This window comes from Brienomyrus brachyistius, chromosome 2, assembly GCF_023856365.1.
Source record: "Brienomyrus brachyistius isolate T26 chromosome 2, BBRACH_0.4, whole genome shotgun sequence".
Lineage (NCBI taxonomy): Eukaryota > Metazoa > Chordata > Actinopteri > Osteoglossiformes > Mormyridae > Brienomyrus > Brienomyrus brachyistius.
Window position 1 is genome coordinate 23,564,528 of NC_064534.1, and position 20,888 is coordinate 23,585,415.

Sequence of the window (20,888 nt, forward strand, 5' to 3'; positions counted from 1 at the left end):
TTTCCATGATATATTAAATGCTAAGGGAACTTGCGATGGTGTATTGCATGCAACACCTTCATTTATGTATCTGTCAATGCTCGTAACCTGTTAGTTGATGAGTCTTAAACATAAAAAGAACGAACCAGCTCTCTGGCTAATGTACAGAAGGCATTTCGGAGAGCCATTAACAGGTGAGTCAAATAACTGCATGTCAAGATTAGCTCAGCAGGGGGAATTAGCTCAAGTGGTAGAGCGCTCGCTTTGCATATGAGAGGTAGTGGGATCGATACCCATATTCTCCAATCATTTAGCTGCTGGGCCTAAACAACACCCCAGAACAGCCATAATTCACCAGACATCAAGGAGGCGTTGTCCACCACAGCCACCTTAAGATTAGCTCAGCAGGGGGAATTAGCTCAAGTGGTAGAGCGCTCGCTTTGCATGTGAGAGGTAGTGGGATCGATACCCACATTCTCCAATCATTTAGCTGCTGGGCCTAAACAAGACCCCAGAACACCCATAATTCACCAGACATCAAGGAGGCGTTGTCCACCACAGCCACCTTAAGATTAGCTCAGCAGGGGGAATTAGCTCAAATGGTAGAGCGCTCACTTTGCATGTGAGAGGTAGTAGGATCAATACCCACATTCTCCAAGCATTTAGCTGCTGGGCCTAAACAACACCCCAGAACACCCATAATTCACCAGACATCAAGGAGGTGTTGTCCAACACAGCCATCTTAAAATCCTCCCTTGGTATCAGCAACTCTGAGCTTTGCAGAATCATACTACGTTCAAGGAAACTCCCCCAAGAACAGCCACCACTAGATATTCAAAATAAAGCAGTAGCCATTTCCTGGGACATTTCCATGATATATTAAATGCTAAGGGAACTTGCGATGATGTAGTGCATGCAACACCTTCATTTATGTATCTGTCAATGCTCGTAACCTGTTAGTTGATGAGTCTTAAACATAAAAAGAACGAACCAGCTCTCTGGCTAATGTACAGAAGGCATTTTGAAGAGCCTTTAACAGGTGAGTCAAATAACTGCATGTCAAGATTAGCTCAGCAGGGGGAATTAGCTCAAGTGGAAGAGCGCTCGCTTTGCATGTGAGAGGTAGTGGGATCGATACCCACATTCTCCAATCATTTAGCTGCTGGGCCTAAACAACACCCCAGAACAGCCATAATTCACCAGACATCAAGGAGGTGTTGTCCACCACAGCCACCTTAATATCTTCCCTTGGTATCAGCAACTCTGAGCTTTGCACAATCACACTACGTTCAAGGAAACTCCCCCAAGAACAGCTACCACTAGATATTCAAAATAAAGCAGTAGCTATTTCCTGGCACATTTCCATGATATATTAAATGCTAAGGGAACTTGCGATGGTGTATTGCATGCAACACCTTCATTTATGTATCTGTCAATGCTCGTAACCTGTTAGTTGATGAGTCTTAAACATAAAAAGAACGAACCAGCTCTCTGGCTAATGTACAGAAGGCATTTCGGAGAGCCATTAACAGGTGAGTCAAATAACTGCATGTCAAGATTAGCTCAGCAGGGGGAATTAGCTCAAGTGGTAGAGCGCTCGCTTTGCATATGAGAGGTAGTGGGATCGATACCCACATTCTCCAATCATTTAGCTGCTGGGCCTAAACAACACCCCAGAACAGCCATAATTCACCAGACATCAAGGAGGCGTTGTCCACCACAGCCACCTTAAGATTAGCTCAGCAGGGGGAATTAGCTCAAGTGGTAGAGCACTCGCTTTGCATGTGAGAGGTAGTGGGATCGATACCCACATTCTCCAATCATTTAGCTGCTGGGCCTAAACAAGACCCCAGAACACCCATAATTCACCAGACATCAAGGAGGCGTTGTCCACCACAGCCACCTTAAGATTAGCGCAGCAGGGGGAATTAGCTGAAATGGTAGAGCGCTCACTTTGCATGTGAGAGGTAGTGGGATCGATACCCACATTCTCCAAGCATTTAGCTGCTGGGCCTAAACAACACCCCAGAACACCCGGAATTCACCAGACATCAAGGAGGTGTTGTCCACCACAGCCACCTTAATATCTTCCCTTGGTATCAGCAACTCTGAGCTTTGCACAATCACACTACGTTCAAGGAAACTCCCCCAAGAACAGCCACCACTAGATATTCAAAATAAAGCAGTAGCCATTTCCTGGGACATTTCCATGATATATTAAATGCTAAGGGAACTTGCGATGATGTAGTGCATGCAACACCTTCATTTATGTATCTGTCAATGCTCGTAACCTGTTAGTTGATGAGTCTTAAACATAAAAAGAACGAACCAGCTTTCTGGCTAATGTACAGAAGGCATTTTGAAGAGCCTTTAACAGGTGAGTCAAATAACTGCATGTCAAGATTAGCTCAGCAGGGGGAATTAGCTCAAGTGGAAGAGCGCTCGCTTTGCATGTGAGAGGTAGTGGGATCGATACCCACATTCTCCAATCATTTAGCTGCTGGGCCTAAACAACACCCCAGAACACCCGGAATTCACCAGACATCAAGGAGGCGTTGTCCACCACAGCCACCTTAAGATTAGCTCAGCAGGGGGAATTAGCTCAAGTGGTGGAGCGCTCGCTTTGCATGTGAGAGGTAGTGGGATCGATACCCACATTCTCCAATCATTTAGCTGCTGGGCCTAAACAACACCCCAGAACAGCCATAATTCACCAGACATCAAGGAGGCGTTGTCCACCACAGCCACCTTAAGATTAGCTCAGCAGGGGGAATTAGCTCAAGTGGTAGAGCGCTCCTTTGCATGTGAGAGGTAGTGGGATCGATACCCACATTCTCCATTCTTTTAGCTGCTAGGCCTAAACAACACCCCAGAACACCCATAATTCACCAGACATCAAGGAGGTGTTGTCCACCACAGCCACCTTGGTATCAGCAACTCTGAGCTTTGCACAATCACACTACGTTCAAGGAAACTCCCCCAAGAACAGCTACCACTAGATATTCAAAATAAAGCAGTAGCCATTTCCTGACACATTTCCATGATATATTAAATGCTAAGGGAACTTGCGATGGTGTAGTGCATGCAACACCTTCATTTATGTATCTGTCAATGCTCATAACCTGTTAGTTGATGAGTCTTAAACATAAAAAGAACGAACCAGCTTTCTGGCTAATGTACAGAAGGCATTTTGAATAGCCTTTAACAGGTGAGTCAAATAACTGCATGTCAAGATTAGCTCAGCAGGCGGAATTAGCTCAAGCGGTAGAGCGCTCGCTTTGCATGTGAGAGGTAGTGGGATCGATACCCACATTCTCCAATCATTTAGCTGCTGGGCCTAAACAACACCCCAGAACAGCCATAATTCACCAGACATCAAGGAGGCGTTGTCCACCACAGCCACCTTAAGATTAGCTCAGCAGGGGGAATTAGCTCAAGTGGTAGAGCGCTTGATTTGCATATGAGAGGTAGTGGGATCGATACCTACATTCTCCACTCATTTAGCTGCTGGGCCTAAACAACACCCCAGAACAGCCATAATTCACCAGACATCAAGGAGGCGTTGTCCACCACAGCCACCTTAAGATTAGCTCAGCAGGGGGAATTAGCTCAACTGGTAGAGCGCTCGCTTTGCATGTGAGAGGTAGTGGGATCGATATCCACATTCTCCTAGCATTTAGCTGCTGGGCCTAAACAACACCCCAGAACACCCGTAATACACCAGACATCAAGGAGGCGTTGTCCACCACAGCCACCTTAATATCTTCCCTTGGTATCAGCAACTCTGAGCTTTGCATAATCATACTACGTTCAAGGAAACTCCCCCAAGAACAGCTACCACTAGATATTCAAAATAAAGCAGTAGCCATTTCCTGGGACATTTCCATGATATATTAAATGCTAAGGGAACTTGCGATGGTGTAGTGCATGCAACACCTTCATTTATGTATCTGTCAATGCTCGTAACCTGTTAGTTGATGAGTCTTAAACATAAAAAGAACGAACCAGATCTCTGGCTAATGTACAGAAGGCATTTTGAAGAGCCAATAAGAGGTGAGTCAAATAACTGCATGGCAAGATTAGTTCCGCAGGGGGAATTAGCTCAAGTGGTAGAATGCTCACTTTGCATGTGAGAGGTAGTGGGATCGATACCCACATTCTCCAATCATTTAGCTGCTGGGCCTAAACAACACCCCAGAACAGCCATAATTCACCAGACATCAAGGAGGCATTGTCCACCACAGCCAGCTTAAGATTAGCTCAGTAGGGGGAATTAGCTCAAATGGTAGAGCGCTCGCTTTGCGTGTGAGAGGTAGTGGGATCGATACCCACATTCTCCAATCATTTAGCTGCTGGGCCTAAACAACACCCCAGAACACCCATAATTCACCAGACATCAAGGAGGTGTTGTCCAACACAGCCATCTTAAAATCCTCCCTTGGTATCAGCAACTCTAAGCTTTGCACAATAACACTACGTTCAAGGAAACCCACCAAGAACAGCTACCACTAGATATTCAAAATAAAGCAGTAGCCATTTCCTGGGACATTTCCATGATATATTAAATGCTAAGGGAACTTGCGATGGTGTAGTGCATGGAACACCTTCATTTATGTATCTGTCAATGCTCGTAACCTGTTAGTTGATGAGTCTTAAACATAAAAAGAACGAACCAGCTCTCTGGCTAATGTACAGAAGGCATTTTGAAGAGCCAATAAGAGGTGAGTCAAATAACTGCATGGCAAGATTAGTTCCGCAGGGGGAATTAGTTCAAGTGGTAGAGCGCTCGCTTTGCATGTGAGAGGTAGTGGGATCGATACCCACATTCTCCAAACATTTAGCTGCTGGGCCTAAACAACACCCAATAACACCCATAATTCACCAGACATCAAGGAGGTGTTGTCCACCACAGCCACCTTAAAATCCTCCCTTGGTATCAGCAACTCTGAGCTTTGCGCAATGAAACTACGCTCAAGGAAACCCCCCAAGAACAGCTACCACTAGATATTCAAAATAATGCAGTACCCATTTCCTGGGACATTTCCGTGATATATTAAATGCTAAGGGAACTTGCGATGGTGTAGTGCATGCAACACCTTCATTTATGTATCTGTCAATGCTCGTAACCTGTTAGTTGATGAGTCTTAAACATAAAAAGAACGAATCAGCTTTCTGGCTACTGTACAGAAGGTATTTTGAAGGGGCATTAACAAGTGACTCAAAGAATTGTATTTCAAGAACACTTGACAGGGGGAGTTAGCTGAAGTGGTAGAGCGCTTGCTTATCATATGAGGGATAGTGCAACCGATCCTGGACCTAGGCATCTCACCGGAAAACCCATAATTCAACTACCATGAAGTAGTTGTTGTTCTCTGCAGTCATGTCAAAAAATGTCCCTTGGTACCAGCAACCCTCAGCTGTGCAGAATGATACCACTCTAAAGTAATCCCCCGAAGAAAAGCTACCACTATGTATTCAAAATGAAGCGGTAGCCTTTTTCTGGGACATTCCAGTAACATTATAAATGCTAAAGGGACTTAGAATGGCGTAGTGTTGGCAACACCTTCACTTTCATTTATGTATCTGTCAATGCTCGTAACCTATTAGTTAATGATTTTTAAACAAAATGAATTATAAAGCAACTCTCTAGCGACTATACTGAAGATATTTTGAAGAGCCATTAACACATGACTCAAATAATTGTATATCAAGGAAAACTTGATAAGGGGAATTAGCTCTAGTGGCAAAGCACTCATTTTACATGTGAGAGGAGGGAAGTCCCCTCACTTCATGCTGTTTCGTACAGAGAAATGGCTTAGAATCCTCCAAGCTCTGCAGGCCTGATCAACTTACCAGAATTATTTAGTCAAAGTTATTGAAAATAATGGTTCATATACTTTTCCCCCACACATGTAAGTAACATTGGATGAATGTATGAATTTCATTGAATTCAATCCCATTTTAATCCTGCTTTCTTAAATTCTGCCTCCCTTCTTCTTGGAGTCAGCGGACAGGTTCTGACTGTTGTCTGTGATTTTCACTAAGCATCAGGTTGGAGTATCCAGCTTTCTTGGGAACCTTGAGTGGGGTGGCTGCTCTGGGGACACAAATGGGTAATAATGGTGAAACCTGGAAGGATGTGATTGGGAGGAAAGACCTGCCTGATTTTAGACGGAGTGGTGGTCTGTTATTGAATTTATGAATTAACCACACTTTGTCAATAACGAACACTACGTTCGAGCATGATGGTGTTAATAAGTGCACCGGGCACCAGGACAATCTGGATTGTAGCTCAATGATCAATTTTCTAGTTATCGTTAGACCATACGTCTTTGACACTTGAGTGAAGAGAGGAGCTAAGCTGTCAACTGATCACCACCTAGTGGAGAGTTCGATCAGATGGCAGGATAAAATGCTGGACAAAACTCACAGAGACCAGCAGGCCAAAGGGACTGCAGAACTGGCAGTTGTGGAGGCAAAAACTTGTGTGGGTGGAGTTTGGTGCCATGGAAAATTACTTTCAGTCGGCCTCAAAGCGATTCTTGCAAACCATCAGGAAATAGGGCTTTGCCCATGCGGTTTACAGTGGGGATGGAGTACTATTAGCTTCAACTAAGGATAGTGGAAGGAGTAGCTTGAGAACACATCTTTCTAGGAGGAAGCAGAGTAAGACAACACGCCCATCACTGGGACTGAGGTTACTGAGGTAATCAAAAAACATTCAGAGGTAAGGCTTCAGGGGGTGGATGAGATCCACCCTGAATTCCTTAAGGCTCTTGATATTGTTGGGTGGTCCTGGCTGACACACCTCTTCAACACTGGGTGGAAATTTGGGAACAATACTTCTGGATTGGCAGATGGGGATATTGGTACCAGTATTTTAGAAAGGAGACCAGAGGATGTGCTTCGTGGACTTGGAAAACACATACAACTGAGGATGTAACGATAAACGTAATATTGTAATAAAAAAATACCTCGACACCATTGTCGGACTGTTACGATATCAACCACGATATCACATAGTTATTCTGCTGGTATATGGTCCATTGATTCAGAAGTGCATTTGCGAGGGCAGGCACTGATGCTGGACATCCCCTTACCATTATCTCTTCTCTACCAAACTTTATAGTGCCAGTCAGGCAGGTCCTGGCAGCCACCAAACCCAGACTCATCCATCAGACTGCCAGACATAGAAGTTTGATTCTTCACTCCATAGAACATGTTTTCATTGCTCCAGCGTCCAGTGGCAGCGTGCTTTACACCACTCCATCAAACACTTGGCATTCAGTGATTAAAATGTGTGTCCCAGTACTTTTGTCCATATAGTGTATATCCTATAACACCATGCTGACAGTATGTAGTGTTAATTTTCCATTTGCAAAGGCACTAATTAACCTAATACTACAACAATAGTTCAACTACTTATTAAGGCATAAAGCATTCCATCTAAACAGCACAAAATAGGACTATATATATACCCTCTTACCTGGGGAAAAAACAGCATAGAGAATCCCAAAAAAGATGGAAAGACAAGTATATTATTTGTAAATACTGTTGCCAATTAAGAGGTGATGAAAAATGGAGACCTGCAAATGTTTATTTTATAATTAAGAGAAAGCCCTCGCAATCAACATCCAGAATTTCAAAAAGGAACATTAAAATAATTAGACCCACATAAGTTGTGACTGTCACATTTCCCTTAAGTAAACATCAGTTTTAAAAGCAGTCAAATGGATTGGTTTCAAATGCCTAACAAATCAAATCGTTCAAGTAAGAAAATAAGTGGCAGATTTTACATTTCCCATTTTTTTCTGAACAACTGGATGGTTGCAAAATATGGCTTGACAATATCTCAGAATTCCTCCTCCGCATTCAGAGTGCGTGATGCCTTTAAGTCTTGCAAGCGTTCCAGGCAGGCCTTTAAGCTCCGCTCCCCGTGGACCTTGTTGTCCCGAGTGCGCACGTTGACAGTGTCACTGCTCTTTTCCTTCTCTCCCACCACTGATCAAGAGACATGTAAGGGGGTAAAAAGTGGTTACATACTTACATAGTTTTCCACAGTGTATTAAGTAGGAAAAGCAAGAAAATACCAGTCTTTATCTCACGAAATACACAGAAACCATCACTGAATGTCATGGGGAATGGAACCAACATCAACTGAACTTTAAAAACACCCTCAAATGCTCAGGGTTTCCTTGGTCAAACCAGCGTACAACATATAACAAAGAGTTGAGTTTAAGTGCAGGGCTCAGGAAATATAAATTAGTTTGTACTATACTGAGTTGATTAATGTCTGGATTCCTCAATATCACTCCACGGCTGAAGCTGCCAGTCACAAGGAAGCTCAGATAATGAAAAACTGCCTCATGTCCCATTGGGAGGGTTAGATAACATCTCTGTAGGTTAATGGTTCTGTTATCCTACAGCAAAGCTGGCTGCGTATACAAGGGCTGTAGATGGAATGAGTAACACCAGCCAAATGTGTTAGTTGATGAAGTCTAAATAAAAGAAACTCATATGGCTAAACTGTTTGTGACAGCCTTTATTCCTCACAAACTTATGTATGATGTGCCATGATAGGGGTTCCTGCATTCCAGATGCAACAAAATGGGGGGAGATTTATACAAGAACAAATACACAATTATATCAGTATACACTCACCAAGAATAAAGTTGTACTGTGCCAGCTGAGCATTCCTGATTTTTTTATTGAGAGTACAACCTTGATCCAAGTCAACATCAGCCATTAGTCCAGCATTGTGAAACTCCTGTTGTACCTACAAGTTGAAGAAGAAGAAAAAAAAAAAAAAAAAAACTTATTATTCCCAAATGAACAGAAAGCATGATGTTTCGGATGACATGACCATTAATTACCCTCTGAGCATACTCTTCACAGGTAGGTCCAACCGGTACAACCATCACTTGGCGTGGAGAGAGCCACAAAGGCCTGTGCAGAGTAAGGAAATATTTTAGTTGAAATTAATCTGCCTCACAAAGAATTTTCTCTGCCATATTTGCAACTCCAGACTAATGGTTAAATAGATTAAATGTATTTACCGATAAAACATCACTGTGTGTTATATAACATAAAGTCACTGAATATCCATTGACTAAATTTCCCAATGATATTTTATGATATAATTCCAACAAAGATATGTTAGTAAAATTTTTAAATAAATGATTTTTGAAAAATTGAAATTTTCCAAATAACTTCATAAAATACAAAGCAATATCTAAATCTAGCTAACTGCATGAACTTTCTGAATCTATAGCACTTAAAAATCACTGATTTTTTGTGACTGTGTAAATTAACAAATGTTAAACAATAAAAACTATAAAAGGTGTCCACATCACATCAACACAACAATCCATTTATACTTACCATTTGCCACCATAATTTTCTGTAAGAATGGCAATCATTCGCTCCACAGAGCCCAGGATGGCCCGGTGGATAATCACTGGTCTCTTTTTGTCATCTCCATCTTGGCTAAAATATATATGATTAGTAGGTTTGCCCACATGTCTGTGGTAGATACCATATTCTGCTACAATTAAACAGACAGGAATTAAATAAAGTATTCTTTCTCCAATAAATTAGGACCAGGATCATTATTATATTTAACAACTGATATTACACTCATTAAAAAAACCCACAAAAAGACAAAAAAAAACAAACCACATGAAATTATGACTGACGGGCAAAAATACCTCACAAAGGAAAGGTTGAAACGAATTGGAAGCTGAAAGTCCAACTGGATTGTGGCACACTGGTGGTATCTGCCAATTGCATCCTTGATTTCAATGTCAATCTTGTCCAGAGCAATATAAAAAAAACCTTAGATTTAAGTCCAACACTTAAAAAGTACACGAATATTAAAAATATTCTGGCAAATAGTAATATTCCTGCAGATATTTTGGTTACACCTAGACTTACCTTTGGCCCATAAAATGCTCCATCCCCTGGATTCAGGACCCACTTTTCCCCAAATTCATTGAGGCTGTTCTCCAGTTGCTACACTCAGGAGGTGAGAGAGGAATAAACCATTAATAAACCTTAGCTATGCTATGCCTATTTTTTCTGTTTATCAGATGTCATACTGAAATGTTGCTATGAAACCAAATTTTTGCATGCAATTCAATGGATCATATAAACGAAATAGCAGCTGTAAAATATTACAATTTGCAGAAATAGTAAATGGTCAACATGTTTGTAATAAAGTGATTGTAGCTTATTGCCAGGTGTGCCTACACAATGAAAAATATGTTGCAAGACCCTTCAAGATTACCAGGAATTTAGCAATTGCAGCAAAATCCATCTTTGGAACTCAAAAAATCCCAAGAAATTGTTATTGTTATATGACTAGTGATGAAAAGACATGAAATGCATCAGTGATTTCTGGCTTGATAGACAGATGAATGTACCTTTTCTGCCTGATCCCACACATCAATTTCCCCCAGGAACTTTTCAGGCCTGGTGGAGAGGTTGAGCTTGAAGGTGAATCCAAAAACATCGTAGACTGTGCGCAAGAAGTCAAGGCAGCCCTTTATCTCGGACTCAATCTGACGAATAAGAATATACAGATGTCACATCGCAGCTCACACAGACCTGTGTTTATGTATAAAGCAAATTGCGGCGGCTGACGGAGACAGAACAGAAACATACGGGAAGTACACAGTACGCATTTGGTGGAAAGTTATGTATGGAATAACCAACAAAGAAAGGTGCATTGCAGAACACCACACACCTGATCCATGGAACAAAAGATATGGGCATCATCCTGCTGGAAGCGGCGCACGCGGGTGAGGCCTGTCAGTGCTCCTGACAACTCGTTGCGGTGTAGGACACCGAAGTCAGCTAGGCGCAGGGGCAGCTCACGCCAGGAGCGAGGCCGATGGTCAAACATCAGGCTGAGGACAGTTCAACCCTTTTAATTGTCATCTGCTTGGTCAGTTCAGTGCCAAGCTACATTCAATAATCATCCAAAAACATTTTGATTTCCAAAGTAAAAATATTATATCATTGTTAACCGGGTATTGAAGACTGTGATGAATGACGATAGTAACTGAATACATCAGCATCTTGTAATGAAAATGATAAATTGATGCAAGGTGCAATAATGTGTAACTAGAAGATGGCACCTGACAGTGCATTGCCATACCAGTGTCCTGGGCAGTTCATGGGTTTGAGAGCAAATATCTCCTTCTCCACCTCAAAAGAGAACATGTTTTCACTGTAGTGTTGCCAATGGCCAGAGGTCTGCCAGAGCTTGCTGTTGTAGATGTTTGGGGACACCACCTCCTGGAAGCCCCTCTTCTTATATTCACTCTGCGGGGATTGGGGGGGTTAGTAAATTTTGCCCTTCTCAAGTCACAACTCCAATTCCTAAATCATACAGTAATTTAATGACTACTCCAACATCCTGTGGTTCAGTACTCAAACAGTTCAAAGCATTATTCTCTTTAACCAGAAACAATGGACAAACAGACTATGAAACAAGCAGTAAGACAGCTCCAAGGAAGACCCCATTTCCTCACTCTGATAAACCCAATGAGGGTGTTATAGATGTAAGCTCCCTTTGGCAGAAAGAAACAGCTCCCAGGACTCAAGTCATGGAAGAAGAACAGGTCTTGTTCCTGTACAAGAGAAAGAAGGCAATTATTTCGATAAAAGACAATTCACAGAGTCATCAGCATCTAATGGCAAGTTGTTTCACTAATAATTCACACATCACTAGGACTCTGCTCCTTATGGAATCCAGCACTTAATTACAAAAGAGTAATGAGGTCACTGTCACACTCTAACTACGATCACAGCACTGCTTTCCATCTTGGCAATATCTGTGGTCCTATGAGATGAGTACATCCATTACTAGTATTAGAAACATACAGCTATACAAATACCAACAAGTCAATTTGATTTGATGAATGAAAACATGATCATATGTATAACATATACACATATATCCATTACGTTATTTGCACTATTGACGTATTCAAGAGATTGTGCCTAAACAAGGTATACAATAAATATAAAATATTCTTTAATGGGAGAAAAGGAGGATGTTATCCCTATACTCCTGAATAGCAAACTCTCACATCAGATTTGAATATCGCCCTTTTGTATATCTGACTAATGCTTTGGATCTTGCTCAACATACCCGTCCCAGTTTGCGATGATCCCGGTTCTTGGCTTCCTCCTGGAATTTCTCCCAATCTTTCAACATCTTGGAATCCGGGAAAGAAATCCCATAGATCCTCTGAAGAGTCTCCATGTCTGCCTTTCCTTCCCAGTATGTGGAGGAATTCTAAAACAAAAGTTGCACATTTTAATTAGTTGATAGAACTGCAAGACAGACATATGCATAAAGGGAAATAAAACACTTATATGCAACTATTACTAGAAAAGTTTATTTTAAATACAATGCTGGCCATTTATTCGAAGTCATCTTACCTAGAGAGACAAAAAAAATCCCTTAACCACTAACAATATTGTTTATTTTGTTACAAAAAGAACGGGTTTATGTTTTATGGAAGTTTAAAGTACACAATTTTAAAACTAAGCCATAAGTCCTCACCTATGTTATGTCTATCTTTAATTTACATGGCAAGAGCCAAAAAATAAACATTTTGGTTCTGTGTTTCCAGAAGACAATCACATGAATGAGTATCAATGAGAGCAATTTATATACTATACAAAATATAAACACCAAATGGCATTTTTAATCAAAGATGGATTTTCCTGAGTATTGCTGTAATTGCCAATTTCCCAATAATCATGAAGGGTCTTACAGCATATTCTTCATTATGTAGACACACCTGGCAATAAGCTACAATCATTTTATTAGAAACATGTTGACCATTTAGTATTTCTGCAAATTAAATATTGTCTATTTTTTGAAAATATATATTCATAACAAATTTGGTGTCTGCAACATGTTCCAATTAGGGCTGTGCAATTAATTGAACATTAATCAAAACCGACATTCAGAACCTCTAATCGACTTTGTTTTTTAAATTCTTTAAAAAAATCTGATAACACTCCCCCCTCCCCCCATCAATGTGTGTTCATATACTGTCCCCTTAAAAACATTCCACCATATGTGTTTGGACGGAGCGGAGTCACGTGACGTCTACGACATGGCAGCAGCATAGAGGTGAACTCAAACACAGAGCCGGCTGAGCAACCCGAGCAGCTTGTACCAAAGAAAAATGCCTTGCCCATTGTTTGGACACATTGTAGCTTTAGTGAAGACGACACCAAACAAAAAAGAGGTCAAATGCAAACACTGCAAAAAAAGTTTCAGCTACCAAAGGTAATGCCATTTATATGGATCAAAAAGCTTGGGACAGAATCATTCCAATAAAAATACTGTTTAGATAACTCGCTTATAGTAATCAAGTAGTCAAACTACAGTTAATTTTGGGTCTTTTCATACAAAACACCTGGAAAATAATAAAAGTATGGCAATTCTATTTTTACTTGCCTACTTTGCCATGTGTAACCTGTCTGCTTCTGGCTAGCTATATTTTATGTACAGTACCATACTGTATTATAGCATATTTGAGTTATACACAGTTCAGTCATTTCATTTATGCAACACCAATTTGAAAAGCATTCGGAATAACACTATTGTATTTTGAAAGACTCAATAAAATTCATTAAACAACGATGCCGTCCGTTTTATCTTATATTCGTGTAATAAATATACAAATGTCAATTAGGTGGTAATCAGCCTGAGAAAGTAAAAGGGGGGAAATGGTTATAATGATCATCTGCTTATAGTAATCAATTTCAACCAGACAGCCGTGATCCCTATTATTATGAACAGTTTATTTTGTTTGCAAGAAATGAAAACTACTTTCTGCTGTTTTTTTGGGAACTTGGTTTTTACATTAAAACAGTAATGCGATACTTTCATTTTAAGTGATTTGTGCTTTGATTTCAGTTGTTTGAAATATTCAATGAATAAATGGTTCATCTGTGTGTGTTTCCTTCAATTATTTTAAAATCATTCATATAAAATATACAGTCTTTCATTAGAAAAAAATCCCAGCTTTAATAGATGAGCATCTTTACAGCACAAATTTTGTCAATGAAATATGAGGGCAAATAAACAAAAAACAAAATAGTTGTTCATTAATTGTAATCAAGGTAAAATGTTCAATTAGTCGATTGATTTGAGGTCATATTGCCCAGCCCTAGTTCCAATAACACTAGGAATGTTGTAGAATGTTCAAATAATGTAGACTATAAGTATAAAATGCATGAAAAGCTCAGTCATTTACGAATAAGAATGGGTTGTGGGAAAACTATGTGACTGAATAATCCAACAGTTTAAGAATAATATTTCGCAAGTCACAATTACAAGGAATGTTGCTATTTCACCCTCTACGGTGCATATCATTAAATGATACAGGGAAGTTAAAGAAACCTCTGCGTAAAGGGTCAGTTCTAAAACCAGTACTGAATGCCCATGATTTTTGATTAATCACTTAAATACTGATAAATAGCCAAATTTATGAAGCAGATCCACAGCACACTCTACTGAATGTTCACTGGTACCACAATCAGAACTATACAGTCTTGGATTAATATATGTTCGCATTTTAGATGGGGACGACCAGACAAGTCGATTTTGGTGCATTTCGATATTGTAGCTGTCTATCACAGATACATTACTGTATGCATGCTGCATCACAAGTTAGATATGGATAGTGAGTCATTTTACAGCTGGCAGCACTCCCATTCTCCTGCCCCTGTTAAGTGATATACCTTCTAGCATTCTACTATGTTTGCTTCCAGGTGTCTCTCAGTGTAAGTTATTTACTGCGGACTCAGATGTAAATTCGATCAGATGTGACTCGATCAGGCATAACTTGATGAAAGACTGTACAGTATACAGTAGAGGACCTCAGTACGTAAACGGTAGCACATTTGTGCTTACACAGGTCTCATTCTTTACTGCGAATGACTCTTTGCAATTTACCTGCTTCTGGAATGGAACTTGCAGTGAACTGGCTTCTGGAATGCATCCTTAGTTACAAAGGACAAGTAGCTTGCCTAAAGTATATTAAAGAAAAAGCCATACTATCACAATTCACTTTAGAAAAAGAGGCCCCAAGCCACATATTGTCATCCTTGTGCTGAACTCTGAAGTAGGGAGATTTTGCTTAAAAGGTTTGAAGAATGAATACTACTTGACATAACATTTATTACTGCAGTTTGTCAAGTCTGACAGTGTAATGTAGTATAATGCGGCTGATGGGGAGGCATCCATGCGAGAATGAAAAGCCACGGACAAACTCCTCTCCCTAGCATTTTCTGGCTAATGATCACCTGTATGTTGTTTGCTGTTTGATGGAAATCATATAGGTGTTTTATTCTGACACAGTAGACTGCAAATGCATCTGATGCTGAAGTCCAACCAGATGGAGTCAGCTTCACGGCATGATCAAAATGAATCATTCAGAAAGAAATTAAATGGAGTGTTATGTTTTCTTATAAATAGGTGGTGCACATCATTGGAATATTTGCCGTCCAGGTGCCACCTGTTCTACCTGCTGAGGATATCTATGAGCTCTTTTTTCTTTATGATCTATGATAACCATCTAGATTCCTCCTCAAGCAAACATTGGCTTTGCTCTGGGTAAGTTATGAGACATCATTAAAGCCTAGTTCATACTTCACTTTCCACATGCGGAAGCTTATGTTTATACTACATTTCTCACACACACACACACACACACACACACACACACACACACACAAATTCCTCCAGACCATGACAGGGCAAATGTATGGCACTTAGCACAAATACAAGCAGTGCAGTGAAATGGGTAAACTTTTCAAGAACTGTAGGCTTGGCTTGGGCTGTATGAAGGCAATACTGTTATTTTGAAATCCATATAACAAAATCAACCAACCACACACACTTTACTATATTTATCACTGATATTTCAAAATGCCAGAATAGTGTTGCTTTTGAAAATACTCTATACCTCAGTATAACATCTGGACAGTGTGAACAATTAGATATGAAGGGATCTCCACAGCTCCTCATACAGCCGCTCACCATAACTACTACTACTACTATTCTTCCTCTACTGTTTTTGGTTGACCCCCGTCAGCTCTGTGAAAGTCAGTAGTGCCACCCAGAGCAAACACCTAGTCAATTATCTTACACATGCATAGTCAACGCACATGATCTCCGCTGGTATAAATTCTGGGTTACACTTTCACTGTCCAGTGCAAACCCCTGATGACAAAATTTGTGCCACCTCTCTTTGTGCATGATGGAAAGTGGATACGGAAAAGTGAAGTACTGGCTGTGAAAATGCCCATCTTGAGGCAATATTCATAACTTTGGGGGACTTCAGCCAAGTGAACTTCAGGAAGTCTGACTCCAAGTACCAAGTACCACCAAAATGATTGTTGATCCACTAGGGTCACAGACACACTGAACCACTCACTCAATCAAGTAATGCTACAGCCCTTCCTCGCATAAACACCCAGATTAGTCACACTACATGTCCATGCTCCTCTGCCCCGTTTACAAACAAAGAAGATAAACCAGAGATCAGAATGCTGCATTGCAGGATGCAGAGTAGAGACGATTTCAAGTATGAGGGAATTCACAATGCAACAGACTACAAACCAACAACTTCTTCATGTACAACTTTTCTCCCTGACAAACTTGATTTATTTTATGCATAACTTGATACAGCAAATGAAGATCCTCCATACCACGGTTGGACAGTCTTATCCATAAAGGGCCGGTGTGCATGTAGGTTTTTTGGATAACCTTTAGGTCAGCTGTTCAAACCCAGGTGTGCTGCCTCTAAAGCCAATCAATCCTCTACTTCGTAATCTAATTACGAAGTAATCTAATCTAGATGCAGCGAAAACCCGGATAGGCACCAGCCCTTTGCGGAGATTACCCACCCCTGCTCTATAGCATCTCCTGGCTTCATTTTATATAGAAAATAAAACATTATAGCAAAGCAAACAGTGAATATGAAGTTTCAAGATGCAGTCTAAAGCAAATGCTGGTGTTTATACAGACATTTCTCCCTCTGTTTAAAGTTCCCACTTATTTTTAAAAAATCCTGCCTTAATTTCTCTCCGAAAGAAACAAAAGTGGACATATTAGCTGACAACCATCCAGTGACTCTTACCTCCACTGTACTATATAATAGTATTGAAATGTTACTCTGATTCACAGTTTATAGTTTTACTAAAAAAATAGAATAAATGAAGTACTGGAGTTTACCTTGTGGATTTTCAAGGCTTTGATCTTCCCAGTGTGCCTTACATGGGGTCCTCTACAAAGATCAATTAATGGACCACATCTTGAAAGGGCATGAAAAAGAAATAATATTAGCCAATACTGAAAATAAATAATATGCAGCTGCACTAAGGAGGCTGCTCAACTAAATTCTTAAAATTTTAGTATTTACCTGTAAACAGTAGTTGTTGGTGTGTCAACTTTCTCATTCAATATCCTGCATTTAAATTTGTTGTACTAAAAAAAAAAAATACCATTACCATTACTGCAACATAGATTCAAGTGAGCATGGCTATATTCATCTGTTCTGAAATCAGAAAACCTACCTTAAACATTTCCAAGAGTGTTTCCTTCTTTATTTCTAGTCTCTCAAAGGGCTGCTTCTCCTTCATGATCTTCTTGCACAAGTTCTCCAGACATGGAAAATCATTACTTGACACCCCCCTGCCAAATGAGTAGTATTTACTTGTCTATTCATACTTTGTTTTTTTTAATCCCAGTAGGTTAGTCAACATAACACTATGCAGGGTTAAGAGGTACAATGATGGATGGGTGGTAATCCCAGCTCAATACACGTATGCCAGTAACAGCATGTTATAAGGAAAAAAGATCTCCAAGTAGTTTCACACATAAAAAAGTGAATTACTCCTCTTCATATATAACTATCTCAATATCTGGCTTCACACTTTAGTTAAGATGGAATGGCTACAAATACCAGTGTTGGGCATTTCAGGCCCAGAAACTTCAAATCCAGAAAAAGATTTTGTTTCTACCACCCAGTTGAGCATAGAGAGTCACAGTCACAGAGTATTCAAATGGTTGGAAAAAGCAAAATCCAGGTCTGGATTTGTAGCTTCTAGACCTGAAATGCCCAACACTGACAAATACGACAAAAAATTACCAGGAAAAATACTTGATTGCAAGTTAGTTTTCTACATTTTTAAGCACTGTATGAAAGGTATTCATTCAGTTTGGTCACTCACTCATTGTCCAAAAACATGTCATAGTAAAAGCCATTCTCTATCGGGGGACCATAACACAGACATCCACCATATACCCTCTCCATTGCTTCACCCAAGATGTGGGCACTGGAGTGCCAGTAAACCTTTTCAGAAAAACAGAAGCAAACACCAGGTTAAGCATATCTTCCACAAAGGAATCAATTTTATGTGAAAAATGTCCATCTATGATGGGTAACATACCAAAAAACAGGCAGCATACTGAGAATTTTTTTTAAAGAGCTATCTAAATTTTTAAAAGAGGAAAGTCACATATATGTAGTATGTACTGTACATACAAAATATCATTTTGTACAAAAGGTATAAACTTACAGCTTGAGCCTCGTCATCATCAAACTTGAGCAACTGAAGGCTACAATCTTCCTCCAGTGGCCGATCTAGGTCCCACACTGTATTGTTCACTTTTGCAACCACTGTGTTGTCTGCAAGGCCTTGACTGTTAAAGATGAAAAGATCAACAATTTAAGTAACACTGTTAAATTGTAGAAAACAATTACCAGACAAACTGCATGGGGAAAAAAAACACACATCACAAATAATGTGCTTTTGCTAATATACAGACATGCTTAAAGTCATCTGGTCAGAAAACATTTTAAACAATAAATAGTTATATCAGAAAAGCAATTCATAATTATGAATAACTATTGTAAACAAGAAAAAAAGCCAACATAACAAAAAACTCAAAACTACATGTATAGACTAATTACTTCAACAATCAGAAATTACCCCATCACTTTAAAGAAATTACAGGTCCTGACTGAACATGTCCAAATACCTGATTCCACAGGCTAACTGGTAAGGAGTTGTTTTCCATGACTCTGCATCCACTGTCTTTCCGTCAGGTAGGGTGACTTTGATAGGCTTGCTGTCCCTTGCTGCCCTTTCTGCCATAATTGCATCATGTTCTTCCTTCAGTTTGTCGTAAATCGACAATCGGTCCTCTATGTACTGCGGCAGCGGATTCAGCTGAGTTTCCAAAGTTACAACAGAAACAATCCTTAGCACAACCACAGAGAAAACCATGGACTTTTAAAAATCTCCATTAAACAAATGATACTTCTAAATACAATAACTTACCTCAACTCGGCCAGGAGTATCCCCCACCTTATTTTTCTTCTTTCCTCTTTCTTTGTTGTCTTCATCTCCCCCAGCACCACCCTAAATTGGAGTACAATAACAACATCATTCCCATAAATAAACATATTAATTATATTCCAAGAATGAGGAAGGTTTCAGAGTTCAATTTGTAAACAAGCTAAACATCCAGAGATACTATGACAGAAAATGAATAGCAAAAAGGCTGTTAACAACGACCGTGCACTGTGTATTTCAGTGTCGAATTATTCAAGATTCAATAGAAAGTGACTTCTAAACAGTATCACCGTATTCAGGCATTCTTGAAAAATTTTCCATTTCTAATAAACTCGCACAATAACATGCTACATATCAGGCAGTTAAGTAAAAACAAAAGAAGAGATATCTTCGTCTTGCTTATTAAGGGCTGCTTGAAATATTAAATTGCAATAGCTTAACCGAGAGTCAAAGTCGATTCTGAAAGCTGCTGATACTATTAACTGGAATGACAGAAATCAGGCATATTTACCTTCTTTCCCTCTTCAATTTTTAGTTCCTTCAGCTCATCTGTCATTTTCTTCTCTTCCATGGCATCAAACAATCTATCGAATGCTTTGAAACAAATCAATGCCTTCAGAACGATTCCAGCAGTAGCACAAGTTCCTACCTCGATGCTGATGCAAGACTGTTGCAAAAGAAACTACCTTAATTTGATTGCCGGTATTTTCAGCCAATTGTTAGGCTCCGTCACCGCCGGATCTGTGTCCCCTGCCGGATGTACGCGGCGCATGAGCGGAATTTTTTACGCATGCGTACAGGGCATTTAATTTTACGACGCTGTGACTTATTTTACGACACGTTGTGTTTAAAACTTTCATATTAGTCCGATGTGTTGCTTGATTGAAGTAAGACATCGAGAGGGTGTCATGTGGAGTATCGGTGTCCGCGCATTAACAAATTATTTTCAATTCAGTAATGTGTCATAATGCGGATTTTTACATCTTATTACACCATATAAGAAATTCGTTCCTGAGGAGTTACCAAGTTTACGAAAGAACGAGCAACACAAAGTGCGTCGTGTGTTCGCCAACTTTATAAATTTTGTATGCTGTCTAGGCTAATATTTTTTGCTCCGTGTTAGGCAAAGCTTCTCGGTTAAGTTAAAACTAACGTAACTAAGTTGTTTGCTTCCATTTGTCGGAGGGATGAAAAATGACTATATAATACATGCTACTGCAGAAAACTAATGTAGCTACTGTAAGAAACATGGTACGATGGTATAGAAGTTTTTTTTCTTTCTAAATATTAGAGCATCACATCAGAAAGATACTGATGACCCTGCAGAGAAGTGTTTAAAAGACATCCACAGAATCTATAGGAGTTAGTGAAGAGAATTGGGGGGGGGATACCAGTTGTTTATGATTCTGTATGGTTATTTTCTATTTTTAATGTTCAGTACTTTCTACATTGTTTCTGTTAACACAGTCTAGTCTTGAGGCAACCCAGCATTTCACTACATATTATACTGAGTA

The 20,888-nt window shown here is 39.8% G+C and overlaps 1 protein-coding gene and 3 non-coding genes across 4 annotated transcripts; 3 read left to right on the forward strand and 1 right to left on the reverse strand.

Moving 5' to 3' along the window:
* The first annotated feature begins 387 nt into the window (after positions 1-387).
* Positions 388-460, forward strand: trnaa-ugc (transfer RNA alanine (anticodon UGC)). Its single transcript has one exon. It is a non-coding gene; the product is annotated as a tRNA-Ala (tRNA).
* Positions 461-1,725: 1,265 nt separating this feature from the next.
* trnaa-ugc (transfer RNA alanine (anticodon UGC)) lies at positions 1,726-1,798 on the forward strand. Its single transcript has one exon. It is a non-coding gene; the product is annotated as a tRNA-Ala (tRNA).
* Positions 1,799-4,246: 2,448 nt separating this feature from the next.
* On the forward strand, positions 4,247-4,319 carry trnaa-ugc (transfer RNA alanine (anticodon UGC)). The gene has a single exon. It is a non-coding gene; the product is annotated as a tRNA-Ala (tRNA).
* A 3,243-nt stretch (positions 4,320-7,562) lies between these two features.
* On the reverse strand, positions 7,563-20,154 carry tars1 (threonyl-tRNA synthetase 1). The gene is made up of 20 exons (XM_048999041.1): positions 20,061-20,154; positions 19,886-19,968; positions 19,360-19,440; positions 19,058-19,248; positions 18,595-18,718; positions 18,247-18,368; positions 17,590-17,707; positions 17,436-17,500; positions 17,249-17,327; positions 12,137-12,283; positions 11,514-11,612; positions 11,138-11,304; positions 10,724-10,886; positions 10,401-10,538; positions 9,913-9,990; positions 9,687-9,787; positions 9,361-9,465; positions 8,853-8,925; positions 8,641-8,755; positions 7,563-7,980 (listed from the first exon to the last, which is right to left on the reverse strand). The coding sequence occupies exons 2-20, from the start codon at positions 19,943-19,945 to the stop codon at positions 7,832-7,834; spliced, it is 2,175 nt and encodes a 724-aa protein (XP_048854998.1). The 5' UTR covers positions 19,946-19,968; positions 20,061-20,154; the 3' UTR covers positions 7,563-7,831.
* Positions 20,155-20,888: the final 734 nt, after the last annotated feature.

Coding starts and splice junctions, on each gene's coding strand:
- tars1 (XM_048999041.1), bottom strand. CDS start 19,945: ATGGAAGAGAAGAAAATGACAGATGAGCTGAAGGAACTAAAAATTGAA. Junction 18,369..18,594: donor ATGATGACGAGGCTCAAGCT/GTAAGTTTATAC, acceptor TTTTCTGAAAAG/GTTTACTGGCACTCCAGTGC. Junction 8,926..9,360: donor GAAAATTATGGTGGCAAATG/GTAAGTATAAAT, acceptor TACTCTGCACAG/GCCTTTGTGGCTCTCTCCAC.